We start from the raw sequence: 14,680 nt of genomic DNA, 5'->3' as shown, positions 1-14,680 counted from the left end.
AAGCATACTAAATCAAGAATTGGGAGAGATCTAACCTTTTCAACATTCAGCCAGTTGAGATTCATTCAAATCGAAATTTACACCTTTTCACCTTCCAAATGATAGCTGCAAAAGAACTCATGGGGTCTGATCCTCCACAAGTTCTGATATGCAAGCAGTTCGCTGAAGTGGTACAAATTCTCAAGCCTGGATTTTGCAAAAACGAAGAAATAATGTAACCTCATAAAACAACCCATCTTTCGTTCTAAAAACCATTAAATTGAGAAGTTACTCAAAAGATGAAACGTATAAATAATTCACCTCTGCACAGAAAGTTAAGGATCAAGATTCATCATACCTCACTTAGGTTCTAAATCCATAAAATTGCAGAGTGCAGCAAAGATACAGAAGCGTGTATATACAGAGTTCAAGGTAAACATAGAAACTCCAGCAGTTTTTTTTAAGCAGGAGGATTGACCACAGAAACCAGGAAATTGAGGACGGTTTTTCATTTTAGAACCATTTATATGACTGAATATCGACTCTCATTTTATTGATAATGTCATTTAGCAGCAAGCACGTTTTGTTGAGCGAGGTTCTCCTGCTGCTGTTGGTAGTTCAGGGGCCTCCTGAATAGCATGATATGTGGCTCGGGACGATGAATAGCATAGTGCACCCATCCACGACTCTGCTGAACTCCAAGTGCACGCCACTCATTCTGCACAAAGGATTAAAGGGCTAAGAGTATAACAATACGCTTTCATTAAATGAGTACTCAAAACAGATTTGGGAAGCACAACTTTGCTTAGTTTAGTGATTACAAGTTCAAGAATATTAAAAGACATTGATGGTATAATGATATTCCTGTGCCTGTGCCTGTGCCCAACCATGACGCCTATTGCTCATTAATTGCATAGAGGGAATGCACAATTGGCAAGCTAGGAGGGGTCTAGTCTAATGCGAAACATTCATGAACCCCTGATTCTCAATGCGAAACATTCATAAACACCGTTTCAACTTTCATACAACCATCAGCCAAATCAAAGAGAGAATATCAAGATCATATGAAAACTAAGACTAGAAAGAAGAGGAAAAACCATCCACAGCATAATAACAATTTCTTACAGAGTCTCAATGTAATACATTTATTTTTCATTGTCGACATACAAAATAGAGAGTAGCGATACCTAAATCTGTTTTAAGAATCCAACTATTGAAATTAATTTTCTTCCGAAACAATCCGAGGATAGGAGGCGATTCTTAAAATGCATAAATTCAAAATTACTTAGACCAAATTGCTTACTTCAGAGAGCAGGCGATTCTTAGGCAGCAACTTTGCCACGTCGGGTGGGAGCACCACATGCCTGCATCAATTTTTCAATCACCAGTTAGCCATTGAAGACAAAGAATTAAACACTTCCAACAATCATCCAAGGCAGCAAGAAACTAAAGAGTTGGAAACTGAGAGAGAGTAAGAATACGATAATACCTATACTCGTGAATGTCGTCGAAGTACTTCTCAGAGTACTGAATCTGACCCATCCGTCAGTGCTTAATCTTCACCTTCCAGAGACAATTACAATACTATGAAGATGAAGCTAATTCATTCAATGGTTCCGATCGCCCAACTGAAACGATGTCTGAACAGCAAACTCGAACTGAGCTAGGGCTCTCCTCAACCCCACGAAAATGGCGCATTATTTATATATACACGATTTGAAGTAATGAAGTGCAAAGTCGCCCAATCATTTATAGCCACGTGTAACTCGTTAAGGAGGGCTAATTCTACCAGGTGTTACAATTGTTATTTTTATATATATAAAAAAGAATTTTTGTATATCTCATCCATTACGTTGTTTCTTCTGTCAAATTGAGTCATGGATAATTCATGAATTTAATTGTATTTACAGCTTTTTGTCCACACATATTTAATAGTGCTTCTATGTATTGATCAAATTTAATCGTATTAACGGATAAATTACCATATTGAAGTCGCAAACTTTAAAGTTGACTAAACAACAAGCAAATTCGAAACTTTGTCAGAAGCAAGACAACTGAACTTAATTTCACTATGTTTTCGTCTTTCATGTGTGCCTATATGAGTAGTATAAGCTTGTTTCATGCCACCCTTCCCTCACAATAAAACAAAGGACGGGACATGGAAGACTCAGTTCATGCATCACACCCTCCCCCTTCACAATAAAGCAAAGGACGGGACATGGAAGAAGACTCAGGTCATGCATTACACCCTCCCCTTCACAATAAAGCAAAGGACGGGACATGGAAGACTCAGTTCATGCATCACACCCTCCCCCCTCACAATAAAACGAGGGACGGGACATGGAAGACTCAGTTCATACATCACGCATCGTAGTTTCATAGTGATATTCTAAAGAAACAAAACACCAAACAAGAATGGATTCTACATCTAATTTGTTCATCATTGATATTGAACTCCATTATTGGTTTGCTGTGCTCAATTTGCCTGTGTCTAAAACACACACCTCCATAAGTCATCGCAGCAAACTACACTATGGAATTAAAGGCCCATACAAAATTTTGGAAAGCTTCCCTTCCCTTCCAAACTAACTAACCAATCTTTCTTTTACTCCATTCTTCTGTACACTACACCCGGCCAAAAAGGGAACTTTTTTCATAACCCTATCATCATATTCATAAGGGTTGTTGCTGTATGATCATTTTTCTGTACACCCACAAAACCAAAACCCAAAAACAAAACAATTTCATCAGGAGGGCATGTGGGATTGCTTCATAGCTTTTCCACACCAAAAGAATTTCATCCCCTACAAGTTTTACTATGTTTCTTCTTCGCCTCCCTGTGTTTGCGAAACCCTATTATTAATTACCCGATATTGCGGTATCGCCTTCTGCAGTACCGACGTCCCTTGGAAGATCATCATCTGGTAATGTCTCTTGTACTCCATCACCTGTGATCATGTAAAACATTTTAATCCATCTAATTTCTTTTCCTAACATGTGATGTGTATACTGTAAAGATGAATGCACCTCTTCAGGAGGCGACTTGCTGAATCCAAACTTGTTGATCCACAACGACTCTGCTTCGTCTGCGGCGGGCAGAACGAGATTCTTCACGTTCAAAAATCCCAAGAACCTCTCGATGCATGAATACAAGGATTGGAAGTAGCCCTGAAAAATAGAGTTCATTTCTTAAGTGAAAGAGGAAAACCTTTTTCATGGTGGAAGAAAGATGATAGCTACCTGCCCCTGGAAGTTGGTATCTGTTGCTACTAATGGAAGCTCCGCTACTTCAATCCCAAATATACGAAATATTCCCGCTGACACGACAGATTCACTACATGAACGAACAAGATTAGCTTTAAGAACATAAGAATCCAGCAAATATAATGCAAACTTCATGAACTCTTACTTCACAGTTAGAACTGCACAGTATATCCCACCAAATTCTTGACCCCTGATGTTCCTCCTGCACGGCAAATAGAACTGCCCAAGATTACTCTCAACAGCCCACTATATTTCATAACTTCATAGCAAGATGCAAGAACCAATCATTGAGGGAATGAAAGGAAAATAGGAGTATAATTCTTTACCCATAAAGCATTGACGGAATGAAATCCCTCCCAGAAGCAGGGTCAACTATGGGATCAAAACAATCCTGGATTTACAAAAGAAAAAAAACGAACAGTTGGTAAGAAGTAAAAAAAATGCCCTCGAAACAACCTATATTAATCGGTACAGCTGAAACATGGGTAAACTATAGCTTCCCTCCAGAGGACAATTGTCTAATGAAAGTCACTCACGTGGAAAATAGAAACAGCCTTCGAAAGCAGTGATCTAGTTTCATCAGAAGGCGACATTTTCCAGTTGAGGACCCGCCATCGAATTTTAAGATTGTTTATGCTTGCCGAACCCTTGTCTTCAATCTTTTTCTGAACAGAGACCAAAATAGACTCGGGCAGCTTCTCTCCTCCTAAAGCCACCAACTTCTCCAGTGCAGAGTGTATCCTGTTGCACTCAGGACAACAGAACCACTTTCCTTGGGGAAGTTCCTGCAAGAACAATCGTATCAAGATTTTAAACATCAGATCACAACATTTACCAATCAAAAGAAATCGAAATCTGCAGTGAAAGATGGTGTAAGGGGGACACCTTGAGATTTTCCATGTTGTGTTCCTTTAAGCAGCCAACATGAAACTCCTTTTCACACTGGAGAAAATATTGGCATTTGGTACTTAACATTCGAGAATAGTGATAAAAGGAAGATTTTAACACCTTGCTAGACAAATAAACTTTCAAAGAATAATACCTGATCACAAAGAATAACAGTTCGAGGACCAAACCCGGACTTGCTAAAGTCGTGGCATCTACAACAGTTGAGACAACCATTTAGAACACTCGGAGAAACATTCGAGAAGCAAAACCAAACATGCAACAAATATTGAGGTGGCAAAATTTGAAAAATGAAGCTGCTTTCAAGGAAGAAACAAAAACCTGCATAGTGCACATCCACCAACTTCCACTTCCATAGTTTTGACAATTCGAATGCATCTCGTTGTTATCTGTTCAATAGGATCAACACCAGCAACCCTTCCAGCAGCAACAGCATTTGCATTGTGCTCCACAAATTTTTCCTTTTGGAACAAATTCTGGCAGTATTTGCAGTACCAGGTACCAGTAGGGATACATGGTAAAGGAACACAATCTGAATTGACCAAGCAAAAAATGTCAACTTGTGCATATAATTACTAGATGATGGGGAATAAATGTATTCTGCAGTACCAAGTGTAGTGATGTATAAATGCAGCGCAGTGTCCATTTTAGTTTTTTGATCATGATACTCATATTTATGCATTAATGAGTTACTAATCAACAAATTTACCAACGTAGGACTACAGAGAGAGAGGGAGAACTTCCAAAATTTGGTGGACAAACTAGCACAAACATAGGACATTTTCAACAGGAAGCTTAATCACCTCTGTGAAAAGCCCTGGGGCAGCCATCACAACACAACAGATCCCCTCCGTCTGCACAAATGCTACACAAGTCATCGTTATCGTTGGAGGAGAACTTTCGTCCTTTTGATAGAGATATGGACAACTCATGCAGAGACACCCCATTTGATGTGTAAATGTGCAAATAACTGCAAGGGAAGGTACACTAGCCAAGTCAAAATAAAACTAATTATATCAACAAAGTTTCATTTCTTTCATAACTCCACAACAATCTTGTCTAGTTTTCATTTACAATCTTATCTCTCATTGCCTTTTTCTTTCTTAGTTTTTTAGAAACGTAGACATTTGGTAACTATTTCTACATTCTCATTTCTCATTTCTAAGAAACGTTCCAGATATTATATACAACTCTTATAAACAAAAATTCTACTTTCTTATTCTCATTCCAACACATTTTCTCTTGATTTTCTATTAAGAAAAAACAAGAAAAAAAAAAAAAGAGAAACCAGAAACAAGAAAAGAGAATGTGATCACATAGGAAAACTTGATCTTGAGTTTCATTTCTTTAAGAAAATCATGTCAAGGATAGACTATATCAAAATGAACTAAGAAAATACTCACGGCTTGCGCCTTGATGCCCAACCAGCATGAGCTTCAAATTGCGAGGGACTAACCTAATCATTAAGCAAAAGTCAGATCAAAACTCCAGCAAATCTTGAACATCAAAAATGTTTCAGCAGAAGAATACTACCTCAGAGTTGCAGCAGCTACAAAAAATACCAAATCCCTTTTTATACCCAACCAACAATTTCTACAATAAGAAAAAGATGAATAAATAAATATATTAACTATACATAACATGAAAATTAGTAAGAACTAATTGATTATTTGTCTATGGTTAATAATAAATAAATAAATAATGAAAAAAAAAAAAAAAAAAAAAAACCTGCCCACGAGCATAGTATGCAACTTCAGTCCCATCGGGTAATATATCCTCCTCAAACACTAACTTATGCAGCCTTAGATCCCTGTTAGAAGGATGTCAGATAATGTCCATGAAATAAACTATAACAAGAAGGAAAATAAAGAAAGAGTAGATGTCAGAACATATCCACACAGGCAAAGTGACACAAGAAATTTATGAAAGGAACGGATCACTAACTTTCTAGTTAATCTTCCATGACTTTTACCACGAGTGGAACCACTCTTTGATGCAGAATCAGATAACTTGGGAAGTAAATTTGGTTTTGGAGTTCTGCAATAAACAGATATAAGAATACATGAGAGCATGAAACATATCTTCAGAATGCGTGAGAGCATTCTTCCCATCAGTATATATATGTCAAGTTCCAAATTTTCATTGATAGAAATTTTCTTGCATTACAAACACCAAAAAGGTTGTAACCTTTGGGGCCTTATCTATATTGTTGTCATAAGCTACTAAATGGAGAAAGCATCGTGATAAGTAAGAACACCTTTCATTACTGAAGATTATGGGAATGGGGCTGTCATGAGGCTTCTTCAAATCCATACATGAACAGCAAAGTAACATCGCCTTCCCGGGGTCTGATTCAGGAATTCGACCTATGATACAATGAATTAAAAGATATAATCATTAGATTGTTGGGTCTAGCAACCAAGTAGTGGAACGGTATGACAGAGCGACCAGACATAAAAGCAACCTTTGCAACTCAGGCAGATAGCAGATCTTTTTACCAAGGAACAACCAATTGCACTTCTGATGAATTCTTCTGTCTGGTCGAAATAAAAATTTTGGCAGGCGTTCATGATGTCCCGGAGGGTATTCCCATTCTCCAAGTAAATGTACTCTGGTGGACGTTTATTCGAGCTACCGGCATGTAGTTCAAATAAAGTAGGAGAAACAACCTGCATTATTCAGATATGGATTAACAAAATTCCTCGAGTAATTTCATGAATCTGACCATAAACAAAACTCACTTCATTTCCTTGGCAGTTGTTACAGAAACAAATTATCCCAGAGCCACTGATTACTCCTCCTAGCCCAGCGTCTCCTTGTGCTTTAATCTACAATTAGTCAGAATTCGAAGATAAGACAAAAACCATATAGATGTACAAAAATGAAAGCAACTGCAACTTCAACCAATACCTTAGAACCTCTAATGTATCTCACTCGAAGTCCCTCCAAAATACCCGTTTCCAGAAGGTCCTTTAACTTGGCGGGAAATCTCTTCGTCGACACTTTCTTCGGCTTTGTCATTCCAATCTTCATCGGAGGTGTAGCTGAGGGGCTAGGGGCATCCTCTGGTTTGTTTTCAGCGTCATTTGTGATAACTTGCATTGTCATACCCGTATTAGATTTTGCAAGATCATCTACAGACGTTGTCGTGGACTCCGAGTTCTGATTTAAGGTCAAACGGGTAAACCTCTTGCGAGGCTGCTGAACCATCTTATTTCCCAACTGATCATTAACAACAATGATCGATTCCGACCAACTCACTGCTTCCTCTGAGAGAACACTTTTACCCTCCTTCCCTAAATCCCCACATGTTACAGCCCCTTCAGATTCATTCCAAGATATATCCTTAGACTCCTCCTCGCATGATGGCTCCATTTTTTCATCAACCAATTCCCTGTCCCTTGCCAAATTCACTGTCCCATGGTTGATTGGATCCTCACTATCCAACAGTTCCTCCTTTGATTCTTCTATACGAATACTATTCGATGTCTCATCCATAGTTCCAGTATCACCCGTAGATTCATCCACCTGACTCTTCGGTTCTTCATCGCTTACAAGGTCTACTATATCACTCTTGGCCTCTTCACTCATTGAATCCGCCATGTCCTCCATACTCTTCACTTCCTCGACCTTCCCCACCTCAGAACTCCTTAACTGGGCAGTCTCATCCTCCCCCTCGCCCCCACTTGTTTCCATCGTCACTGAGCCCTTTAACCTTTTGGGGGTAGGAGTCTCCAGAATCGCATTTGGCAACCTCCTGGAACGAGTCCGACCTAATGACCCACAAATCTCCGATTGAACTTTCAAAGCAAAGGCAAACTCACGCTTAAGACCAGTCCGGACTCGTGACAACACCACGAACTCATCCGGAGCCGTACCGTTCGCCATATACCATATAGATCAATTAACCCCTCGAATTATCCCGCTTTTTGAATTCGAAAAGAAATTATCAAAGTAAAATAAGAACAAGATATTAACAGTGGCGTAATATGTGCCTGTAAATGATTAGATTTCGATGCGTTTTGAATTGAATAACCCCAAATGAAAACCGATTATGATTTCGTTCCTTTAATAACAAAACGTATAGATATAAGAAGAAGGGAAAACACTCACACGCAATGGAAAAAAAAGAAAATTAGGGTTTGTCGAACGTCGGGAATTGAGTTTTTAGGTTGGGGAAGAAGAAGAAGAAGAAAAGAATGGAGGACAGGGGAGCCGGTTTCTTGGAAGAACGCAAAACGAAAAGGGCGAAGACGGAACCAACTTTTCATAATACCGAAAATACCCCTTCGAAGACGATTCCGGAAAAGATTAGGGCAAATGTGAAGAGGGGTAATACGACGTAGTATTGTAAATGTTGTTGGAGGGTAATTTGGTACGTGAAAATAAACAGAAACGCAATCGCTTCGACCACGCTGCTCCACGTCGTAAACATATATTTCGTTTTTATTTATTTATTTATTTATTTTATTTTGGTTCGAAAATAAGTTTTTTGAAAAACGAGAATTTTCGCGGCTTAGACCTCAGACGATCTTTACACACACACAGAATCGCGTGCCAGCCAATCACAGCTCGCCATTTATACGCCGTGGAATTCGCGGGAAATTTACCAGAACTGGGCCGGCTTCACAGTAGGCCCATATCATCCCTAATAAACGTGAACCGTAGCGGTTCAATTCGGTTCCTAAACACAATAAAACCGATCCGGTTTTCAATATTTTTCTCTCCTATTTGAATCTTGACTAACTTAATTATTTGATTCAATTGATTTATTAATATAATAATATATTTTTTTTAATTCAACGTACGAGGAAAGATAGTCAATGTCGTGCATGTTTCTTTTTATACATTTTTTATGTTTTTATTTTTTTTTTAATTTATTTCCATACAACGTATTGAAAAAACATGGTAATTTTATACATTTTTAGATTATATTATACAAATAGATAATAAATTAATTAGCCTGATTTGTTAAAATAAATTAAATTAATTCACATAATTAAGGTGCAGTTGAATTTAGACCATCGCAATATCAATCATTTATTACTCTTTAATTTCAATAATTAATGTCCCATCTATTTATATTTCTTCTATACTATAATTTACTTATTACTTAGGTTGAAATTGAAATAAAAATCAATTAGGGTATGAATTGAGATAATTACGCCATTATGGCTGATTATAACGAGTGGTGGCGGCGCTGATGGCGCCGCCGCCACTGACGGAAAATGGGCTGTATGAGAGGATGATTCAATTCAGACAGGGCAAGGCAACGGGCGACTTGTCGCACCGGTCACTTTTGTGTAGATGGGCTGAAAGAAAACGACACCGAATGTAACCGGCCCGTTATTATAAAGTCTATATGAAAATGGGCCGATAAAGGCCCACATTGAGATATTTGACGATGGGCCGATGAAGGCCCACATGGAGTTATTTGAGGATGGACGACAAGTAGACACTCTCCCATATGCGCATAAACGACATGAGTTTCAAGTCAAATTACCGGATTAGATGGTCATAACTTCAGTTTACTAATATTATTTTATTAAATTTAATAAATATTCATTACATTTTTAGTTCAAACCATCGATTCAAGTTTTGTAGTTCTTGATCGATGATATATTTTTAAATTTGTTGAACTATGTTTAAATTGGTAGAAATGGATGTACTGTTGTACGATCATTATTGCAAGTGAGTGGGTATAAATAAAAGAGTACTAGAAAAAAAAAAGTTGTGGGCTAAGTTAAAAGAGGCAGCTGAATAGAAGACTTGAGACGTGTGTTAGCCCTAAGTGTGGCCAGTCACGCACGTCTCGTCGCATGGGATCGGTCGGCCACTTCTTACAATCGAACCCAAGGAGTTTTGTCGTCAAACGCCTGGCCGTATTTATAAGAATTTATTATTATTATTATTTTACTAATCAAATTCCCATTTTCAATATATTTTATTATTATTATTATTTAAATGTGTGGTATAAAATATTAAATATTTACACCAAAAATAATTTATGAAATTTATTATTTTTTTCTTCGCTCGAAAGATTTTTTTTAATATAAAGTATTAATAGAGAATTATTTCACGTCTAAAATTTTTTTAAAAAAAAGGTGGCGATGAAATTCAAGTACCATAAAAAGAGCTATCTTAATTAAAAATATTTTAAGGTTGATATCCTGTCTTTATAGTCATGTGAGGTAAGAGAATATTGTCTGCTACGATAATGTATGTTTTGGCTGTTATATATCATTGTTAGCCTCACCATTTTTAAAATGCATTTATTAAATATAATTTTTTAGACGATATTTTTAAAAAAAATTTATAGGTACTTTTTAATTATTTAAAAGAAGTTAAAAGATATTAATGAAACAAAATATTAACCGTCTCTATGAGATTTTTTTTTAATAATTCGTGGTAATTTCGAAGCTAACCTTACAATATTCGTTAAAAAGTGTTCGAGACGATTTGACCTACCAACACACCTATAACGTAATATATGCCAAATTAAAACACGATCAAGATAACATCGATAACGATAGTATCTCGAAAGAAAATGAATAACAAGGTTGCTGAAAGAAAACGATCGATTATTACATAAAATAATAAAAAAAAAAAAAAGTAAAAAATGGATAATGATAGTTCTTACTATACAAGTTTAGTTTGCTTGTTGTTTTTCCTTTCATTTTTGGTTCACTCCTTTCGTTCAACATCAAATTTTAGGTAAGAAATGAAAGCATATATTATATATTTGAATTGCAAGAAAAAAAAGTATATATTATAATATATTATATATATTATATATTATATCTATATGGTGTGACAAATTATGATATCATTATTTGAATCATAATTAGGAGTTAATCCATGCATTTAAACTTGGGTTTAGTCTCTAATTTGGGAAACACGTTTCCACACTCTCCAATAATTCACTCAATTCCAAACCCTTTACCTTACCAATCATTTTCCATTTATCACTTTAATAATTCAAACACATTTTAATTATGCATTTTTAATCCTTTTTGGATCATATATTCCTCTTACTCTCACCAAATTATGACAACCATTTTATTTTCTCTCATAATTCATATATATATATATATATATATATATATATATATATAATTGATTATCTGTTTTGGTCCATTACGTATCATCGATTGCACTTTTGATGGCACGGACTTGCGATTGTGCGGCACTCACTTTCTAGCAACAAGTGAGCTAAGCCAATTCGTTCTTACGTTGCCTACGGCCAAGGGATGTATGCTCGAGCCTCTGACCTCGGTTTAAGAAGAAGGTTTTAGAAAAGGAGGATAGAGAGAGGTTTTGAAAGAGGTGTTATATATGCAAGCAAGAAAGTAACAACGGGTGACAGTATATAACTATTGGTAGGGAGAAGTTGACAACTCGTTAGTCTCACAGTTTTAAAATGTGCATGCTAAAGAGAGGTTTCCACACCGTTACAAGGGCACACAAAATCGTATATATATATATAATTGATTTAGTTAATATAGTACTTGCTACAACCGTCCAAACCCACTGCAGATACTGTCTGCTTTGGTCAATTACGTATCATCGTTAGTCTCACAGTTTTAAAACGCTATGCTAAAAAGAGGTTTCCACACCCTTATAAGGGCACACATATAAAGTATGTTTCGTTCCCTTCTCCAACCGATGTGAGACCTCATATTTACTCTCGCTTTTCGTGAACGACCTACGTTTAAGCCTCCGCTCTACTTTAAAAAAATGGTTTTAGAAAGCAGGGTTAAAGAAAGATTTGAAAAACGTTAATTTGAGAAAACAATGTTACAAGCTAGTAGGCAGTAAAGAAGAACAACGACATAGATAGCATGTAACTCAGATAGGAAGATTTGACTAGTCGCATACTCCTATGTGACATAAAGAATGAGTATACATCTACGTGGAACATGTTCTAAATAAGCATGATCGTGATATAGAGTGAGAAAAAAAATTTAAGAACGGAATGAGATATAAAATTTGAACAGTTTAATTAGATAAAATATATGAACGATAAGGTGTTGTTAGAGTTGTCTAGAATTAATATAACTGAATGATTTTGATTAGATTTGTCACGGACGTACCTACCTAGCAACGTTCTCTTTAACTTTTGATGAGTTAGCCTCCCGAAAGAGAAGCAGGGTGTCTTGGGTGTCTGATAAACAAGTAAGAAGCTGGACATGAAGAAAAATTGACGTTTTATGGGTCCTAATTGGACGGCATCTGCCCTTAAAAAAGGATACCCTACAAAGTTTGTCACACAATTGAATAGTGTTTTTGTGCCTTTCTTTTAAGCAAGTTGCAAAAATATGTTCCTATACCACGTAATTAGATAAAGATACCTACACCATCGTTCATATCCCTTTTCTTTTCGAGCTCTATAACGTGGGATTGAAGATTCAAATCTGTTATAGCATCTGTGTGAGATTCCACAAGGGTGTGAAAGTCTCTCTCTAGTAAACACGTTTTTAAAACCGTAAGGTTGACAACAATACGTAAGGGGCCAAAACGGACAATATCGGCTAGTCGTGGACTTGGGTTATTACAAATGGTATCAGAGCCAGACACCAGGTGGTGTGCCAGCGTCACAAGGGTTGGTTGGAGAGAGGAACAAAACATTCGTTATAAGAGTGTGGAAGTCTCTCCCTAGTAAACACGTTTTTAAAACCGTAAGGTTGACAACGATACGTAAGGGGCCAAAACGGACAATATCTGCTAGTTGTGAACTTGGGTTATTACAAATGGTATCAGAGCCAGACACCTGGTGGTGTGCGAGCGTCATATAGGTTGGTTGGAGAGGGGAACAACACATTCATCGCAAGAGTGTGGAAATCTCTCCCTAGTAGACGCGTTTTATATTACCGATACGTAACGGGTCAAAGCGGACAATGTCTACAAGCTGTGAGCTTGAACTGTTACAATTTGGACGATCCTGCTCAATTATTCAACCACGTGAGCTATGGTCGAGAATTTATTAGGGTTATCTTTAGGAAAAAGACGAGGGGTGTAGTTTGTAGACCCATAAAAGTTTAACCATTTCCTCATGGGGTATTTGGAAGTGATAAGAATCATACAACATAAAAGAAGGCAAAGGCATATGGGGGAGAAGGTGAAGAGAAGGACAAAGCAAGCAAGGTCCATATACAATTATCAATGGAAGAAGGAAGAAGACTGAAAGACAGGTAGCCTAACACTCAAATAACTCTTCTTTTCTACCAATTAACCCTTTCTATCTTTATCCCATTGTCTCCTTTTCCCCACATTTTTGTTCTTTTCTTAATCGTCATTTGCGTTTCAATCACGGGTAAGGCAATCGGGTAATCGGTTAAGGCAATCAAGCTACTTGCACCTGTCTGGTCCGGTCGTTTAGCGACTCTTTCTAAAAAAACGAAAATGTAAAAAGAAAGCCTCACGTGAATTTAGATTTGAAAGTTTTGGATTAGAACTGATACGATTATTAGCTTATAGTTTTATGGATTTGAGGTTGTAATTCTCGAAGTTATATTCTGCGAGGGAATCGTTGTATCTAACTAGCTACCAATCTGTTAGTGTTTTTCGGTTCTTATCTCGAGTGTATCTTCCACCCATATAAAATCTCCACGAGCACCGACGAAAAGAACTTTTAACACGTTGGAAGACGTTCACATCCTCGAGAATACAATTCCAAATTGATTTCAACCCACGTGATAGATTCTCGAGTATAAATAAAGTGTTGCTTAGGGTTTAGTGCCGTTGATGTGTCTCAAAATTAAGAACAATAGATAAGAAATTATTTGTTGGAATCAAGTCTGACTATATAACAATCCATAAGGAAGGAGCCATTCCCTAATTGGGGTATGTATTTAGAATCTTTTGTTTGTCCTCTTCATCATTCATCAACACGACCATAATCTCATAATCAATCAATCAATCGGGTGCCATTCATGCATCTACCAAATAATGGCCTCAAATGGTAAGGCTAAGAGCTCAAATAGGGTTTATCGAAAGTTTCGGGATTAAATCACGAGAGTTTAAAGGTTAGAAACCAAAGTAAATTTGATAGTTATCATACTATATCTCGTGGTAGATGCGTAGTCATGATTTTTTGTTCATCGTACTTAGTTGTATATTGAGCTTAAAATAGTCGAGAACTTGATTCATCAACCTTGAACTGGTAATTGGTATCTTATCTATCGAGTTATACTCGATATCTGCCTATCTAATTTAACAATTATAAAAAGGTGACGATTTTTTTCTTCGTAATAATTATTTATTCATTGGAATAAAAATTAATAATTTAACTTAATAAGAATAATTAATTAATTAAAATAGACTAATGTAATAAAATTATTTGTCGTAATTACGAGAATAAAACATAAATATTATTTATTTATATGAAAGTCAGGTATTATTGTCGTACAACATTAAAAATAATTATTTTTTATTTTCGGATACCATATTCTAAAACTTTTTTATTCTAATATATATAATATAATATAAAGTTAGAGGGTGAAATAATTGGTAATGTATTATAAATAAGCCA

The 14,680-nt window shown here is 36.5% G+C and overlaps 2 protein-coding genes across 2 annotated transcripts; both read right to left on the bottom strand.

Moving 5' to 3' along the window:
• Nucleotides 1-314: 314 nt before the first annotated feature.
• On the bottom strand, nt 315-1,671 carry LOC111777878 (cyclin-dependent kinases regulatory subunit 1). Its single transcript, XM_023657607.2, has 3 exons — nt 1,469-1,671; nt 1,283-1,343; nt 315-697 (listed from the first exon to the last, which is right to left on the bottom strand). The coding sequence occupies exons 1-3, from the start codon at nt 1,519-1,521 to the stop codon at nt 542-544; spliced, it is 270 nt and encodes an 89-aa protein (XP_023513375.1). The 5' UTR covers nt 1,522-1,671; the 3' UTR covers nt 315-541.
• Nucleotides 1,672-2,399: 728 nt separating this feature from the next.
• On the bottom strand, nt 2,400-8,426 carry LOC111777872 (uncharacterized). The gene is made up of 18 exons (XM_023657600.2): nt 7,060-8,426; nt 6,891-6,977; nt 6,614-6,818; nt 6,407-6,515; nt 6,094-6,186; nt 5,878-5,959; nt 5,683-5,742; nt 5,553-5,605; nt 4,953-5,119; nt 4,471-4,681; nt 4,286-4,343; nt 4,129-4,185; nt 3,780-4,028; nt 3,570-3,634; nt 3,389-3,445; nt 3,220-3,313; nt 3,007-3,147; nt 2,400-2,927 (listed from the first exon to the last, which is right to left on the bottom strand). Exons 1-18 carry the CDS (start codon nt 8,035-8,037, stop codon nt 2,796-2,798), a joined length of 2,898 nt encoding a protein of 965 aa, XP_023513368.2. The 5' UTR covers nt 8,038-8,426; the 3' UTR covers nt 2,400-2,795.
• Between the last annotated feature and the right edge of the window lie 6,254 nt (nt 8,427-14,680).

Source organism: Cucurbita pepo, chromosome 16 (genome assembly GCF_057944985.1).
Source record: "Cucurbita pepo subsp. pepo isolate OVF chromosome 16, ASM5794498v1, whole genome shotgun sequence".
Lineage (NCBI taxonomy): Eukaryota > Viridiplantae > Streptophyta > Magnoliopsida > Cucurbitales > Cucurbitaceae > Cucurbita > Cucurbita pepo.
This window is presented reverse-complemented; position numbering and strand designations above follow the sequence as displayed.